This window comes from Bombus vancouverensis, chromosome 14, assembly GCF_051014615.1.
Source record: "Bombus vancouverensis nearcticus chromosome 14, iyBomVanc1_principal, whole genome shotgun sequence".
NCBI lineage: Eukaryota > Metazoa > Arthropoda > Insecta > Hymenoptera > Apidae > Bombus > Bombus vancouverensis.
The window spans coordinates 8,903,951-8,920,495 of NC_134924.1; the positions used below are offsets into that span (position 1 = coordinate 8,903,951).

The 16,545-nt window shown below is 31.6% G+C and overlaps 5 protein-coding genes across 11 annotated transcripts; 2 read left to right on the top strand and 3 right to left on the bottom strand.

Annotated features, from left to right (window-relative positions):
- Positions 1-158: 158 nt before the first annotated feature.
- LOC117164497 (ribosomal protein S6 kinase 2 beta) lies at positions 159-4,540 on the bottom strand. 2 transcript variants are annotated; one of them, XM_076624178.1, is made up of 13 exons: positions 4,473-4,540; positions 3,936-4,012; positions 3,621-3,818; positions 3,453-3,534; positions 3,053-3,213; positions 2,869-2,975; positions 2,613-2,790; positions 2,368-2,533; positions 2,135-2,290; positions 1,559-2,067; positions 1,233-1,471; positions 899-1,160; positions 159-823 (listed from the first exon to the last, which is right to left on the bottom strand). In XM_076624178.1, the coding sequence occupies exons 2-13, from the start codon at positions 3,987-3,989 to the stop codon at positions 695-697; spliced, it is 2,241 nt and encodes a 746-aa protein (XP_076480293.1). In that variant the 5' UTR covers positions 3,990-4,012; positions 4,473-4,540; the 3' UTR covers positions 159-694. The 2 variants fall into 2 exon arrangements, with proteins under 2 accessions (XP_076480293.1, XP_033203527.1); XM_033347636.2 differs by lacking the exon at positions 4,473-4,540 and having other exon boundaries at positions 3,936-4,397.
- Positions 4,541-5,059: 519 nt separating this feature from the next.
- CycK (cyclin K) lies at positions 5,060-7,431 on the top strand. The gene is made up of 8 exons (XM_033328727.2): positions 5,060-5,277; positions 5,473-5,701; positions 5,790-5,921; positions 6,014-6,119; positions 6,196-6,253; positions 6,371-6,543; positions 6,616-6,762; positions 6,847-7,431. The coding sequence occupies exons 2-8, from the start codon at positions 5,483-5,485 to the stop codon at positions 7,242-7,244; spliced, it is 1,233 nt and encodes a 410-aa protein (XP_033184618.1). The 5' UTR covers positions 5,060-5,277; positions 5,473-5,482; the 3' UTR covers positions 7,245-7,431.
- Positions 7,432-7,505: 74 nt separating this feature from the next.
- Positions 7,506-8,623, bottom strand: PSMG1 (Proteasome assembly chaperone 1). 2 transcript variants are annotated; one of them, XM_076624191.1, is made up of 5 exons: positions 8,423-8,623; positions 8,276-8,340; positions 8,027-8,190; positions 7,759-7,954; positions 7,506-7,689 (listed from the first exon to the last, which is right to left on the bottom strand). In XM_076624191.1, exons 1-5 carry the CDS (start codon positions 8,518-8,520, stop codon positions 7,508-7,510), a joined length of 705 nt encoding a protein of 234 aa, XP_076480306.1. In that variant the 5' UTR covers positions 8,521-8,623; the 3' UTR covers positions 7,506-7,507. The 2 variants fall into 2 exon arrangements, with proteins under 2 accessions (XP_076480306.1, XP_033184668.1); XM_033328777.2 differs by having other exon boundaries at positions 8,261-8,340; positions 8,423-8,622.
- A 150-nt stretch (positions 8,624-8,773) lies between these two features.
- LBR (lamin B receptor) lies at positions 8,774-16,087 on the bottom strand. Of its 5 annotated transcripts, XM_076624185.1 has the most exons (10): positions 11,988-12,175; positions 11,568-11,724; positions 11,264-11,450; positions 11,047-11,181; positions 10,898-10,968; positions 10,460-10,823; positions 10,082-10,380; positions 9,751-10,004; positions 9,551-9,675; positions 8,774-9,466 (listed from the first exon to the last, which is right to left on the bottom strand). In XM_076624185.1, the coding sequence occupies exons 2-10, from the start codon at positions 11,715-11,717 to the stop codon at positions 9,183-9,185; spliced, it is 1,869 nt and encodes a 622-aa protein (XP_076480300.1). In that variant the 5' UTR covers positions 11,718-11,724; positions 11,988-12,175; the 3' UTR covers positions 8,774-9,182. The 5 variants fall into 5 exon arrangements, with proteins under 5 accessions (XP_076480300.1, XP_076480299.1, XP_076480298.1 ...); XM_076624184.1 differs by lacking the exon at positions 11,988-12,175 and adding an exon at positions 15,964-16,087 and having other exon boundaries at positions 10,898-11,181; XM_076624183.1 differs by lacking the exon at positions 11,988-12,175 and adding an exon at positions 13,585-13,714 and having other exon boundaries at positions 10,898-11,181.
- On the top strand, positions 12,497-14,387 carry LOC117154076 (heat shock factor 2-binding protein). The gene is made up of 6 exons (XM_033328751.2): positions 12,497-12,902; positions 13,066-13,252; positions 13,327-13,445; positions 13,564-13,668; positions 13,733-13,998; positions 14,066-14,387. Exons 1-6 carry the CDS (start codon positions 12,846-12,848, stop codon positions 14,385-14,387), a joined length of 1,056 nt encoding a protein of 351 aa, XP_033184642.2. The 5' UTR covers positions 12,497-12,845.
- Positions 16,088-16,545: the final 458 nt, after the last annotated feature.

Genomic DNA, 16,545 nt, shown 5'->3' on the forward strand with positions numbered 1-16,545 from the left:
CGTTTGAATATTTATTATAAATCATACTTATTTGTATACTTGCCATAATTTTCTAAGAAATAAGATTATCATTGTTGAATATTAGTTACGTAAGTATTTATCCGAGTATATTCCGATTAAAAATAGAATGTGAAACTTAAAAATCAACTACTTAATCATTTTAACTATGGTTAAGTAAAACATACTTTATTATATACAATTAATGTTTAACAAATAAAAATATTGATCAAAAATTAAAATAGATATATACTTCATTTTTACATTTTATTAAATATATATATATAGATTTTTTTCATAAATTTATATTATTATTATAGTTTATATTATTTTTAATATTGAAATGGTAGTCATGTACAATACAGATTATAAGATTTAAAATTTCTCTGATATTCCATTCTTATATTATATTTAAATCGAAAATATGGTTTTAAACACACATTTTCTATTCTATACACATACACAAATTTTAACCAGGATAGAGATGATTTTAATGATGCAAGTTATATGAATAACAGAACAATAAAGAATAATTTTTATAAAATTGATACATACTAGCTACATTTGAACATTGCACAAATAATACTAGATTTATGTCGACAAAAAATATAGTCTTTTCATATACGTAATCACATACATAATTCGTAATTTTTCGTATCTTGCCTTTACTTTTTGACAAAATAGAAACACAGTTGTTTCAAACTTCGGTAGGTCCAGTAGGCTTGGCTTGTGTTCTTCGTCGTGCCAATGCAGACATGACAACAGGTCCGATATGAGGCGACCTTGGACTGCTAGACATCGCTCTATATGTTGCCGTTACTGCTCTCTAAAGATATGTTCAATTTATGCTATTAATTTAGTCATGATTACTTGAAATGTTTCTGAAGAAAATATTATATACCTTTAGGCTATGTGGATCCTTAGAACTATCAGGTAATACTTTCTGTGGAAGACGATGACGATTAGCAATCCACGAATATTTTAGTATGGCAGCTGCAGTAGGCCTCCGATTAGGATCAACGTGTAACATTTTTTTAACTAGATCTTTAGCTTCATTCGAAATTTGATGCCATATTCCACTTTCAACGTCAATGTAGCCGAGACCAATACGATCTAATATATCTCTTGCACTATCACCGGGAGTATTACGAAATGGTGTATATCTAAAATATAGAAATGTAATCTAGTATTTAATATACATATTTTTCAAATTTTATGTAATCAGATTTAATTACCCAGCCAACATAATGTATAACAAAACACCAAGTGACCAGATATCACACGCTGCATCATATCCTTGGCGTTTTAACACTTCCGGTGCTACAAAATTTGCAGTATAACAAGGTGTCATTAACAAACCATTTTCCGCTCGTAACTGTTTTGCGAAACCAAGATCGCATAAACAAAGTGTCGATGGATCACCCCCCGACTTCGAATACAATATATTAGATGGCTTTAAGTCTCTATGAACAACCTATTGATTACGTAAACCGAAATTAATCAATAAATTCAACATGGTAGAATACAAAACGTAAGAGATGATGACTAAATAGATAATTACTCCATTTTCATGAAGATAATTGACTACGCTAACTATTGTGTACATCACTTCAGCTGCTTCTTTTTCTGTGAGATTACGTCTTTGTAGTAACCGATCAAGTAGTTCTCCACCACGCAATAATTCGAGTACAAGATAAGCTCGTTTATCATCTTCATGAACAGCTCTCAAAGTTACAATGTGCGGGTGCCTTCCATATCGGAGCAAAATTTCTATTTCTTCTGTAGGATCTCTTTTTGATTTCTCAATTACCTTCACAGCATACTCTGCTTTAGAAGCTTTATGAACAGCTAAATAAACAGTACTGTAGCTTCCTTTACCAATTTCTTGTTTAAGCTCATATTCATCACTCACGGAGATAGGGCTCACATAAGTTGGGAAAGTTGCGCTAAGGCTATCACAGTTTTTATATTCAGGGATTTTCACGTGATCCTCAAGAAGGCACGGCGCGACAAAGCTAAATCCACGGAACAATTCGTGAGCATTAGCACTTGGTGGTACCCCAGGAGAATCTAAAATATTATAATAACTTTACTCATTTAGAACATAAATTATACAGAATTAAGTAATTCACGTTACCTTTAGGCGTTTTACATGTAAATTCACTATCAAAACAAAATGTATCATCTTCTTGACTAACAGCTGGTTTAAAAGGCGGTTTTATTTCTTTTCTGTAAAGCGCATCCCAATCGGTTTTTGCAAAGAACACATGGTTTTTTATCTCTTCTATTCCGCCTTAAATAAATGAAAATAATAAATGAATATAGCATAATAGCTATTTTTGTATTTTAAAGAACACTACAAATAAGTACCAAATCCCAGTCTGTTTGCAGGGTTTCTTTTAAACAATACTTTAAGGAGTAATTGTGCTTCTGGTGAAATATTATGTGGCATTCCGAGTTTTCCTTTTGTTATCTGTGTCATTGTTTCTTTGCGATTTGCTCCTTGAAATGGAAGAGCTCCAGTCAACATTTCAAACTGAAAGTTAAGAATTTGTTTAAATACAATCTGATGTATATATGTATATGTGTCGTCATATCATTTATATGCAAGTAACCATAAGAACACCAAAACTCCACCAATCTGCAGCAAATGAATGTCCTCTCCTATCCACAATTTCAGGTGCCATATATTCTATAGTACCACAAAACGAGTATGCTTTACAATCGTCTAAAGGCTGCTTACTTAGACCAAAGTCGGTTAAAGCAATATGACCTTCAGTATCAAGCAAAATACTGTCATAAACAAAATGAATATTAAGATTTATATAGCTTTATAATGGTTGAATTATTGACAAATGATATAATACAAACTTTTCTGGTTTGAGATCTCTATAAATAATTCCAAGCTTATGTATGTGACCCAATGCAAGAGCAAGTTCAGCTAAATAAAATTTTACATCATCTTCAGTAAACATTACCTAGAGCAATAATTATAAAAGTGGATCAATACAGCCGTAAAAATATCATAAAATTACTAATACTGTAAACTGTATACCTCTTTAACTAATCTTGAAAATAAATCGCCACCTCTTAAAAAGTCTAAAATTAAGTAGAGTTTGCCCTCTGTTTGGAATGCATAATGTAGTCGCACAATGAATGGGTGTTCAACATCTACCAGTATATTCCTCTCCATTTTTGTTCTAACTCTGTCCCGAACTGAGATAATATTGATATATTAAACCACTTTAAAAAGAAAAAGAAATAATTTTCAATATAAGAGGAATTGCTCTGAAAATTCTTTTTATAAATTTTAATAAAAAAAATAAAATATGTACACAGCAATAAAAAGATCTTTGTATTTCATAATTAAAATCAATGTTTTGTTACAACAGTCCTCATTTTTTAAAACCTTCAGAGCTACCCTCGTACTTGTATATATTTAACTTATTAAGCACCTTTCAATGTTGCCTTTTTTAATACCTTCATAGCATAAATTGTCCCACTATCTTTTCCAACTACCTTTCTCACAAGGAATACCTGGATTAACACAAGAATTTTTATTATTGAATAATTACACTTGATTATATCTCAAATTATTTTTCATTCATTATAATGTTCAATACTTTGCCAAAAGACCCTTGACCCAGAACTTTAAGCAGTTCAAATTGAGATGGATCTGCTTTTTCATGTCCATCCCTTACTATTTCTCGTACTTCTATTTCATGTGTCTCAGAACAACCATTTGAAGGTGGTTCAACTACATTTTCTTGAGTTATTACTACTTCCTCTTGGGATTCTGATGGAAGTATATCTACATCTTGCTGAAAAATTAAATTGGTTACAATGCACAAATTTACAATTGTAATACAGAATTAATAACACGTAATTAACTCATTTTTAACACTAATCGATGTATTTAACAAATATAAAAATACTACCTTTTCAGTCACATGTTGCTCAGACCAAGGAACTGTCAAATTCGCCAACGGCATTATATTCGACGTTGTGTTATTATCTGTGAAATTGTAGATGTTATGTTTGTAAAATATTCTTGCGTGCGCGGTCGTCATAAATTAACGTTTAGTTATGTTACAAGAGCGCGACGTAGATCACCCTCAAAATGTAATACGTTACGGGTATTCGCGGTAAATTGATAGACGCATCTATGACATATACTCTGGTACTTATTGACCACAGATAACGCGTTAAACCGCTAATATGTACTAGAAACCGATGTTTCAATGTTTTGTATAACGACTGTCCTTTTTACGCTTCTGTATTGTTGGTCTAAGAAGTCACCTTTATATGTACTTTATTGATTTGTCAACAAACAAAGCAAAATAGATTGGGAAATGTATTTGTAAGATATAGATAATATATAATGCGATAACAGTATATTCAAACAAACATGAAGGAAGAAAAAAAAATACAATTGTTTTATAACTAAATTTAAATTCTTTTACTAAAAATTGTACTTCATTTTTTAATGAAATAAAATCGATGTATAAAGCATTCATTCTATATATTGAAAGACACATTCACATGAAACATCCCTGGCGCCTAACAAGTGACGCAATTTTATATAAAATATATATTTCTCTCTTCTAGATACAGATGTCGAACTGCGAGCTAAAAAAGTTCACTTCCGCTAAAAGAACTCTGGGCGGGAAGAGAAGAAAATTCAAACTTCCATACTTCTGGAAAAGAGCGGCACTCCCTTTTTCAGAGTAAAGGGTCACCCTTAGTCCAAAGTGTGTAATACAGTATAATATAATTCTAGAGATTTTTCAGTACAAATAAGCCTAAGTTAAGATATATATATTCACACACATACACACACATACACAAAATACATAAGTATAGTATAGTATAGTAAAGACTCGTTAAGAATAAGTATTAATAATTGAATAACTATTTATGAGAATAAAATGATTTATACGTAGATTTCACACATAAAACGAAACGAATAATATTTCTGTTATTATTAATTTTAAATTTTAAAATAATTCTTCATAGTCCCTATAGTAGTATAGTGCATGCGCTACCACTTAGCAAGTGATAAAGCCAGGCATGCGCAACTTCACGCAAAATGGTTTCATATTGTTCATTTCTTACGTACTTCGTATTACGTGGAGGTGTAGAGCTCTCTTGTTTATTATAGACAATTCAAACGGGTTAATATAGATAGTATATATAATATAATACATAACGCAATATTGCATATAATAAAAAACATCTAAGCAAGTGAAAGAAAGAGAACACCTTAAACATTAAACATCGGTAAGTACCCTAACCTACTGTAAAGTTTATGGAATAGTAAAATTTTTAGAAATTTCTTTGTGTAACAATAATTACTAAATTATCATTTATGTAAACTTATATTCAGTATAGAAAAGATTTATTCTAATATGATATAACCTTAGTGAAGTGTTATTATTTATATAAAGTTTTCTTATGTATGTTATTCTTTTTAAGTGCAATAAAAATGCCATGCTGGTATTATGAGAAGAAAGAACTACGAAATACACCATCCATTCAAGATGGAATTGATTATGAAACAGAATGCAGATATAGGAAAGAAGGGGCCAGATTTATTATAGACACAGGAACCAAAATGGATTTAGGATACAATACAATGGCAACTGGAGTTGTTTATTTTCATAGATTCTATATGTTTCATTCATTTAAAAACTTCCCAAGATATGTAAGTATTTAATAATAAATATTAATTTCTTTTTTATCGATTTGAGAAAAATAAATAAATGTTTTGTTATTTTTTAAATCTCGTATAGGTAACTGCGTGCTGTTGTTTATTATTAGCAGGCAAAGTAGAAGAAACTCCAAAAAAATGCAAAGATATAATTAAGACTGCAAAGTCTTTATTAACTGAACAGAAATTAATGACCTTTGGAGAAGATCCAAAGGTAAATCAATAAACTATATAGTTATTATTATTATTAAGGATATATATCCTTGAAATGTAATTTATAAAATAATCTTTTTATAAATTTTCTAGGAGGAGGTCATAACGTTAGAAAGAATTTTACTACAAACTATAAAGTTTGATTTGCAAGTTGAACATCCATACAGCTACTTGCTAAAATATGCAAAATGCCTTAAAGGTATTAAAATAAATTTTATGAATTTAATAAATAATATATTAAGCAGCATAATAAAAGCATCAATGATATTTTGCAGGTGATAAAAATAAATTGCAGAAGATGGTTCAAATGGCTTGGACATTTGTTAACGACAGGTATCGTTATATATATATATATTATATATATTATATATATATATATAATAGTGTATTCTTATTACTTTTAAATCGATTTAAAAAGTTTATATAATCTTTATTCCTTTTCCTTTATAGTTTGTGTACAACATTGTCATTGCAGTGGGAACCAGAAATTATTGCTGTTGCTCTCATGTATTTGGCAGGGAAGCTTAGCAAATTTGAAGTGGTAGATTGGAATGGAAGATTACCAAAACATTTACGTTGGTGGGATATGTTTGTTGAGGACGTTACTATGGATCTTCTAGAAGGTAACCTAATAAGAAACCATTTTTTAGAATATATCAATATGGAAAGTAAGTACATCTGATTTATTTTTTCAGATATATGTCATCAAGTATTAGATTTGTATTCACAAGCAAATAACACAAAGCCGCCAGATTCACCACCTTTAACACCATCTAATGAGCCTTGTAGAGATAGAGCTATAACAGCACCTTCCACAGAATCAACATCTACTACACCAAATGGTATATACATGAAAATTGTCTTATTTGTGATGAAAAATTGTCTTATTTGTGATGAAAAATTGTCTTATTAATATCAAATTATAGTTACACCAGGAAAGGCTACTAAAGTTGAAGCAGTTGCAGTCTCTGCAAATGGATGCTTAACTACAGATACCACAGATGCAATAAAACCAATGGATGTGCCAACGCATTTTCAAACATATCCAACCAATTTTGCACATAGTAATATCAATTATCCTCCAGCGTTTCCTCCAGCAAATGTTTCCGTACCTCCACCTTCTGTAAATACAATGAATCACATTGTCCCACCAATGCATCATATGGGTTCCTCCGGTACCATTAGACCTGCACCACCTACATCTACTACAACACCAACACCGTTTCAACCATATCCTTATCCTACAAACGCGTCATACTTCCCTCCAAATAATCCAGTACCTCCAGCACCTACACCGCGTACGTATTATCCACCACAACCTTAACACATACAAATTTATAAGATCATATATGTAATGTTTGCTTGTGTGTAAACGCCATTATTGCAATTGAAGTTAATGTTATCAGAGATAATAGTTAAATCTTATCTTGTAAGCTGTCTTGTAAATATTGTAAATATGTAAGGTTTACAATTAACAGTAATATTTAATTATAAAGTTTTTATATTATTAATATTTACGTGTTTCAATTCTTAATTTAAATAAGAAAATATAAATACAAAACTTCTAAGGGAAAATCAGTCAAAGTTTTACATGTAAAGGTTGCCTTTATTAAAAAAGTTTTTTCCAGAAAATGTAACAGTATGCAATGGTGCATAATTTGCTAATAATTTTAAAAGCGGTTCTGCAGATAATGAGTCCAATACAATACTGTCTGTATATAAAACATACAAAACTGCAGGTAGTTCCATAATTTGAGCATATGACAATACTGAAACATATGTATGTTTATTAATAAACTTTCACCCGAAGATATAGTTTGTATTATTTGAATATTAACCTCCTGCTGTTACTCCATATATAATATTTGGCTGCTCTAAGTATGGCTCTTTCGATTTGCAAATATTCTCCCCACTTTTTGTAGTCAACATCCTTAAGAAAGAAGGTACTGCTGGTATATCCTTCTTCTTGAAATTTGATATATGACAACATGTTATACAAATTATACTTTTTGCACTTGATATAATATCACCCATCTAATAAATTTAATAAAATTAATGCAAATTACTAGAATTATATACTTTATAATTTAAGTTAAATTTTCTTACCTCTTCGACAAATTTGCCTGACAATTTCACATCAAAATGTGGAGATACAATACCTAAATAAATATCATTAGTAACTTGATAAGTTGTATATATCTTTTTTTGTTTTTCATCTTCCACGAAACATACTTCTTCTGAGTTTGGGCACAAACACTCTTTTACAAAATCTACAATATCATTAAAACTACTTATAATACGATCAAAATATTACCGATTAATTAAATTAGTATATATTACCGATTAACATTTCACCTTCAATTACAATTAAAGTATCAATGCTGGATGGTTTTGTCTTTAACCAATGAACAAAAAATTCGCTGAAATATATTCCAAAAAGTATTTGAGACACTTTTGAAACACTTAACTTGAAAGGTTATGTTTAACTAAAATAAAACTTACGGTTGATTAACTGAACAATCAGTAGCTTTATTTTCCTCTTCATCGTCCCAAAACGCTCGTGAGACTGGAAATACTACTTCACCGAAAAAACTTGCCATTTTATCAACAAAGTTAATAGAAACCACTGTAAAACATCTGTTTGTAAGAGAATATTTTTATTGCTGTGTCACAGGTCACAGCCACACTAGGCAACCTCGGAAAAAATTATACAGTCGATTGCATTTCAAAACATTAAATTTTGGATGCAATTAAAAACAAATATTCCTTATATAATTTTAACGCAGCTATTAGAAAATTATTTATTTGTCAATTGTACATTTCTGTATAAAAAGTATAAAAATTCTTACTTCAATTTGTTCATTACATCATGTTTTGTCTTTACATCATATAATTGTCTTTATAATAGAAATATACTTTATATTACATATATTTATATCAACAATGTCTCTTAATTATGTATAAAATGTACTGTTTTGATAATCACACTTTGTTCATTGCTTTAAAGAATTAAAGAAATGACATACTTAAATTTAGTGCTTAATGTTATACAATAATTTCTTTTGGTTTTATATTCCACAGATTTGAACCCTATTTGTTGTTTCACGTGTGTGTTGTGTGAGTATATGAACTCTACATAACGATTCTAATACGACTAAAATATTCTATAAAATAATGAGCATTGCAGTTTTTAAAGGTACAATTTTATAACATATTTTGGTATCTAAAGGTAGCTTTGCTAATATTCTCTACATATTATATTCTAAAATATACGATATAAAATCATGTACTTAACACGTGACGTGTATTGTTCCCAAGCTAAACCATAACGCATTTTACAACGTTCATTATCTCTTCTTGCTCTATATATCAACAATCCTGTACATATGATTGCATAATAATAAGGCAAAATATTATGTGCCAAACTTATACACGATATCGACCACCACATTATTATATCACCTAAATAATTCGGATGTCTTACATGACCCCATAATCCAGATACTATAAGCTTCTTACCACGGGTGGTTGGTATGGTTTCTAAGTCTACAAAATAAATGTACAAATAATATGAAAAATTAATTTTGTAATGTTAATATTGATTTAAATGTAAGATGATTTTGTATTTACGCATTAATGATGGAGATAAAGGATTTCTTCTGAACTCATTCTTTTGTAAATTGCTTATTCTATATAGCAAATATCCAATTATAAATGCAAGTATAGGAAAGACAAACAGATAAGTGAATTGTGTTCTAAAATTGAAGAAACATGTTTCAATAAAATTTCAGTGACATGATGTACTGTTATTTTTTATTCTTAGTACTTACTTGTGATATAACATGTACTTTGTTGTAAAAGCCAATAAAAATGGGTACATCATATAACCGGTACATAACATGTAACCAGTTCCTTCATACATTATTTCAAAAGTTGTTAGTATTGCAGATTCAAAGAAGAGTGCGTCCATCGCATAAATTATTTGCAGTAAAGTTCCTAACATAACACCTATGTTAAGATGTTCTAAACTATATGTTTCCGTTTCTTCAATTGTTTTTATCACAATGGACAAATTTATGAGAATCTGTAATTCGAATAAAATCGTGCATATCTTATAATATACATTTCTACAGATGAGGAAACTCTTTGAATGATTATTACTATTGTTATCATGGAAGTCCGAAAAAGATTTATTTTGATATCCACAGGACCAATTCGTGGATTTATTTCCCTCCCTTGCCAAAAATTATATATCATACTGTTAGTAGATCCATGTATGTTTAGATTAGCTACAGGAGCTTTGCCACCCTTTACAAATAATAATAATGATAAAATCGTTCCAAGAATCCAACCGCTAATTGAAAATTGTACAGAATTTTGTATAACGAGATCAGTGACTTCTAGTTCTTTATATATACACGCAGCAAATATGATTACTGATAAAAGGCTGCATAAAAAACCTAAAAGAAGTATGGAAAATAATTATTTCATTCATATAATTTTTCTTTAAAATGAGTAATTTAAATATTGAATAGCCACCATTTAGACGATACTGTAATCTTCCAATTCTATTTTGTGGTCCATCAATTTTTCGTCCAATCGGTATAGTCGAAAAAATTATTACAAATAAAAAGAGACCTAAATATGCAGTAAAAATTCTAAGATCTACGTATAACGTTACGTCTGTTAGTATCTTAGGATATCCAAGTATACATTCATCTTTTATACACATTAATTGCGGTAGTATCATTATCACGGGTGATAAAACTATAAGAAGAAGGGTTCCAAACCATCCTCCCCATTCTTGTGGCTCACTAACCATGCTGATTTCTTTCTTTCGTTTTTCTATTACTTGTGGATTTATATCTACATCTTTTTCATAATTTATAGTTTTTAATAGATCCTAAAGTCAAACATTAATAAATGTACATAGAATATTTATCATAATATACAATAATCAATACACAAAAATCTTACTTGATCTCTTTGTACTGAATGCCCCCTTTCCTTCACATCAACACTAAAATCATGCATTTGACTCTTCCTTTCTATGGGAAGTGAGACAGCTCGATTAATATTTCTCGTTAATAAAACCATTTTATGATCTGATTCAGGTTTTAGCGTACCAGATAACAATCTCATTGATCTACGCGTCACTGTTCCTAGTTCTTTCAATCGCGATTGAAGAGGCATTGATTCAATAGAATGTTCGTCATCATTTATATTCTTTTTATTGTCAGTATTGCCATTATCCTGCATATCTATATATTTTATGCAGGAAAATGTCAATTCATTTAATAATATTGTTAAAAAATAGCAGATTATTTGTAACAATATATTTACCTCTAGGTATTTCTATTCGTGGTAGAGAAATTTTTGCAAATTTTTGAGTCCTTGTAGATTGTCTATTTATAGATGGAGATCTTCCGGGTGAACGTCTGCGTGGAGATTTTCTGAGTGATGAATATCTAGTGGGACTTTTTCTACTTTTACTACTAGCTCTAGTTGTACTTCTTGATGGCCTATTCATCTAAAATTTTGAAGAAATTATACAGAAAGAAAAAAAAGTAGTAAAAGAGAAAAAGAGGTAGAGAAAATTTAAATATTTAAAATATATAAAATAGCTTAAATTTAACAAAACAGGTACCTTAATATCAGTTGAATGAACATACTGTTCAATGCCTGTTTCAAATTGTACTTTATACCGTTCACCTCTCATACTTAATATTTTACCTTTGTGGTATCTATCAGTACTTGGATGTTTTACAAGTACTTCTTCTCCTTCTGAAAACTTCATATTGTGTCTAAAAATTAATAATGATCTATAAAACATCGTTACGTTATATAATAGTTAAACGCATTAAATATGTTGTTTAACTTTTAATTTTATATAGCATAACTGTTTCTACAAAAAAGGAAAAGATGCAAACATTGTACTATTGTTCATATTACACAGTAAATGAAATTTTGTTCGCAGTTTTTGAGATCAAAAACTGTCGTATAATAACAATTCATGAATTAAGTTCTAATATATAAAGATGTTAATCAGTACAGTTTTACAACTTACATGCAGTTTTACTCAGATTACAGCAATATGTTCTAATGAGATTCGAGTTAGATTAAAAATAAGAGAACTCCTAATCGTAAGGTTATAATTAACGCTTTTTTTTTGCATCATAACACGAAGACGCACACACGCTATAGCGTTCCGAGATGCATAAAATGCAGGCCACGCGAGGCTAAATATATGCTTACATCCGTTGCGTCAGTTACCTTATGATGCCCTTACAATGAAGATAAGATTTAAGCGTATTTCATACGAGAAGCAATATTAATATAACACTAATGTATCGAACGAAAAATAAAATTCAAACTCAAACTCGATTTCTATTCTAAAACAGAGATGTCTTTAAATTAAATTCAAATATCAATTTCAGAACTTTAAAAAACAGAATCTTCATTTTTATTTTATTAGCAATATAATTTTTTTCATCAAATATATCGCTTCCTTGAGTACGCTCATGTACAAAACTTATTTTGGCTAGACTGAAATTGTTGACTGAAATTAGTAATATGTAATATTACATTTTTTATCCCTTTTTTATTTGAAGAAATTATAATCAAAGAAATAAAGTTTTAATCTTTTTTGTCGTTTGTGAGAAAGAGGCATTACAATCGAAAATAATTTATAAGTAACGGAAGAATTATCTGTTATAAAATACATATACGCGTTAACTATATCTGAACTTATTATATGTTTTAAATTGTACCGCGCTGATGTTTGAATTTTCCCACTTTCTGTAACGATTTATGTTTCATGCAGGTTACGACAGTTGTCAACATGCTGAAAGTATTTTCATTGATATCAATCCGTTAAACATACATGAGAATTACTTGCATCAACACAAAATTCAGTTAAACAATCATGGACAAGGATGATGAAGAAAGACAAACAAATTTAGAAGATGAAAAACAATTTTTGGTAAATTCACATTGGTTTCATATTTCTTTGATGTTTAAAGAGCGATTAACATGGGTCCTTTTATATCTATGTTGAGATTTTTAGAATATGAAAGCCTGTTAAAAGGAATTGATACTAAAGGAACTGTGCATCCACGTAATATAAGCATATTACAATTTTTCAGATTTCTGTGGAGGATACTCTAAAGACCGTCAAAAGAAGCATCCATAAGTTTGTAACAGACGTCCCTCAAGCACTTGTTAATTCTGGATTAGATATAGATTTAAAGAAACTAAATATAGAAGATGGTCAAAATATTCAGGATCTTATTTCTTCATTTCCAAAATCATTCACTGATCAAATAAATAAGGGTACACATACTGTTTGTTTTTTATTCAAAAGAAAACAATAACGTCTCACTTTTTAATGATTTCGTTGTTCATAGAAGAGAAAGAGAAAATTTCAGCCATAGAACTAAAGTGTGAACAATTGCACAGTCAACTCCAACAGCAAGTGGACAGAAACAGAAAGGCACAGGAAGAAATAGAATACTTAAGAGAACAAGTGATTCGGCTATAATTTAATTTATAAAACATTCATTAGCATTCATTATGTTAATAGATATGTTTATTATCTCTCTCTCTCTCTCTCTCTCTCTCTCTCTCTCTCTCTCCCTCTATAGATATTGAATCAAAGTACATACTGTGCAACTTTGGGAGCAGTTTTAGGCAATTTAACATGGCGTGCATCTCGCCTCCCAGAAATTGTCGACGTTTGGCTTTCTGGGGTAAATATTGTTAATTCCGGTATTCAACGGACAGTACAGTTTCGCGTTAATTGGTTCATTATAGTTTCAGCACATGATCGGCGAATTTTTATCGATAACAGACGGAAGTTTCGTCGCTTTTATAAACACTTATCGAAATGCTTTCCCCCCCACATGCAACGTCGAATATCAGTTTATAATTGGCTTGTTAGGCATTGTATCAAATATATCTGCAACACCCGAAGGACGTGAATTTTTAATGACTGATCCGAATGGTAGAGCTTTTGTACAAAAAATGATGAAACTCATGCCCACTTTGCCACTTTCGCAAGGTTCCTTATCATTAAAGAGGTAATTTTGCGAATACCGGCAAATTAACAATTCATTTGTACTTTTAATCATGCCATGTCTCTTATAGATTAATGCTGATGACATTTTATAATGTCAGTATGAATAAAACCGGGCTGCAGTATCTTTTCGAGTCACGAGTAAGCGACGTGTTAAATTGTTATTTGAGGAACAATTCGCTACCAGATGAGACACAGTTCCTCTGTTTGCGCGTGTTGCATTCGATGACATATGGTTTAACGAATCCTAAATACATTCAAGACTTAATCACCACCCTACCGATCAGCAAAATAGAAGATATCGCTATTTCGAACAAAAATGAAATGAGTACAGTCGCGAAACAAGTGATAAAACAGTTGCGAGATTCACAGAAATTTATTCGTATGAATTGAGCGCGTGACTATCAGGATTTTCTTCTCCATTCGATAAGCTCAAGTTGAAATTTGTTAATAACAAAGGAATTTTTGTTTATGTAACTAATCTTTTAGATTAATGGGAATTAAAAGATTCTATTTTACAATTGCGTTGCTATCAAACAACAGAATATATCTTTAGAACGTGTTCGTGACTAGTTTGAGAACTGTCGAATATCGATCTGCCTTATACAGCTACAAAATAAAAGCAATTGTGCGGAATAACATACGGAATAATACAAAACCGATTATGCACACGGTTGAATAGTAAAACGTAATCGGGCGCACAAGTATTTTCTGATTAATTAAAATAATTATACAAGTAGTTTTTAATAGAATAGACACGACGTTTATTTACTTTATGGACTTACATCGCAAAGTAAGTAGTTTTTCTTAAATTAAAGATTTCATTGAAAATATTAGAGTTAAGCTTATTTAACGCAAATAATTGGTACATAATTGGTAAACATGCTATTCTAAATTTCACTGAGCATCCACAGCCAACTCCGAAAGTTGCAATAAAACTACAGTTATCTGATTTCCAAGAGACAAACTTTGAACGCTTTGAACTCGTAAATGTACTTCTGTTCCAATAAATCAAATAATTACACGAACGCTTTAATTGTAACTATAGAATCGTTTAAAAGTAGGTAAGTATGTACCTACAACTTTCTACCAACCATGTAGGATCAATATATGACAAGATCGATACATATAGTAAGGTGTGGATCACGTTATATGTTTGTATATAAATTAGTCTAAATATCAAAATAAAAATCCGATTTTACTAAGAAGCAGAAGATCTTCGTCGTTAACCTTGCTACATCCTTCGAGTTCAACCGATTTCTTTTATATTTTCATAAACAAATTTCTTGAATCCGACGAGTATATGAATGGATCTTTGAAAATAACCGCGATTCTTTGTTTCTATTTTATACTAAAGAGAAAAATTGGAAAACTGTTGTATGGAATTAACTGTCACAGAACGAAATGTTGATGTGAGTTATGATTCGCGATAAGGAAAACCTCGTTCATTCATTCCCGTGAGAAATAAAAAAAAAAACGCGGCACGAACAGAAATAGTAACTCGAAAAAATCTGTATGTTTCATTATCCCGCATGAAGAGATAGACAAAATTGGAAAAGAATAGGAAAAAGGAGGACAGAGATAGGACGAAAGGGCTAGATATAAGTGCATGCAATACCGACCAACTGTCGCGTCGATAATCGAGCTGCGCAAGCTCGTGAGGAAAGACCACGTGGGGGCGTGCGCGACAGGAGATCGCGCATGCGTGTTACGTATAGGTCCGGCGCGTTCGCGGCCGCGGTATGAAGAGCAGCGGGGGGGTACGCGTCGCGACGTCCAGCGTCGCGTAAACGGGAGATCACGGCAGGCAGGCAGGCAGGACCTAGGAAAGGCGACGGCCGGGCGGTCGTTTTATTGATCCCGGGGCGCCGCGGCGCTACCCACCCGCGGCGGGATCGTCTGCGAGAAAATTCTCTCCAACAGAATTTTTACGTTCTCTATCATCTAGCTGTACCGTGAATATACTTACGCGAACGACAGCGAGGACGGTGACAGAGTGGTTGTTAATTTTTTCTCGCAATTTTACACTGGAACGCGAACGATCGAACGAAACGGATCGGGGGAGGCGGTACGTAGTAAGTTCCTGGAAGGTGGATCGAAATTCCGTGGACTAGGTCGTGCGCGGGGTGTATGCTACGTCCTCGTCGTCGTCGTCCTCGTCTTCGTCATCGTTGAGGGTTCGAACTGATCTGGAATTGGTGCTATTAGTGGCGATCGTGTCGTGGTTTCGCCAAATTGGTCGTAACGAGGAACACCGGAAAAAGAAACGATCGGTGACGTATGACCGTCGTTTAACCGCACTCCGAAGAAATAACCTATTATCCTTCGACGACCGTTCCCTTCGACAAGAGCAAGATCCGTTTCTCATCTCTTCAGAGTATAATTGTGCGTTAGAACACCGATGGACTGAGGACAAGAGAAACTCAGAGGGAGGAAGAAGAAAAAGAAGGTCGCGGTGATCGTCCGGAAGAAGCTGTCACCGAGCAGCTACGACTTCCAGGATTGTTCATGCAACACCAATGGAGAGCTCATAATTCGAAAGGGGGCGCAC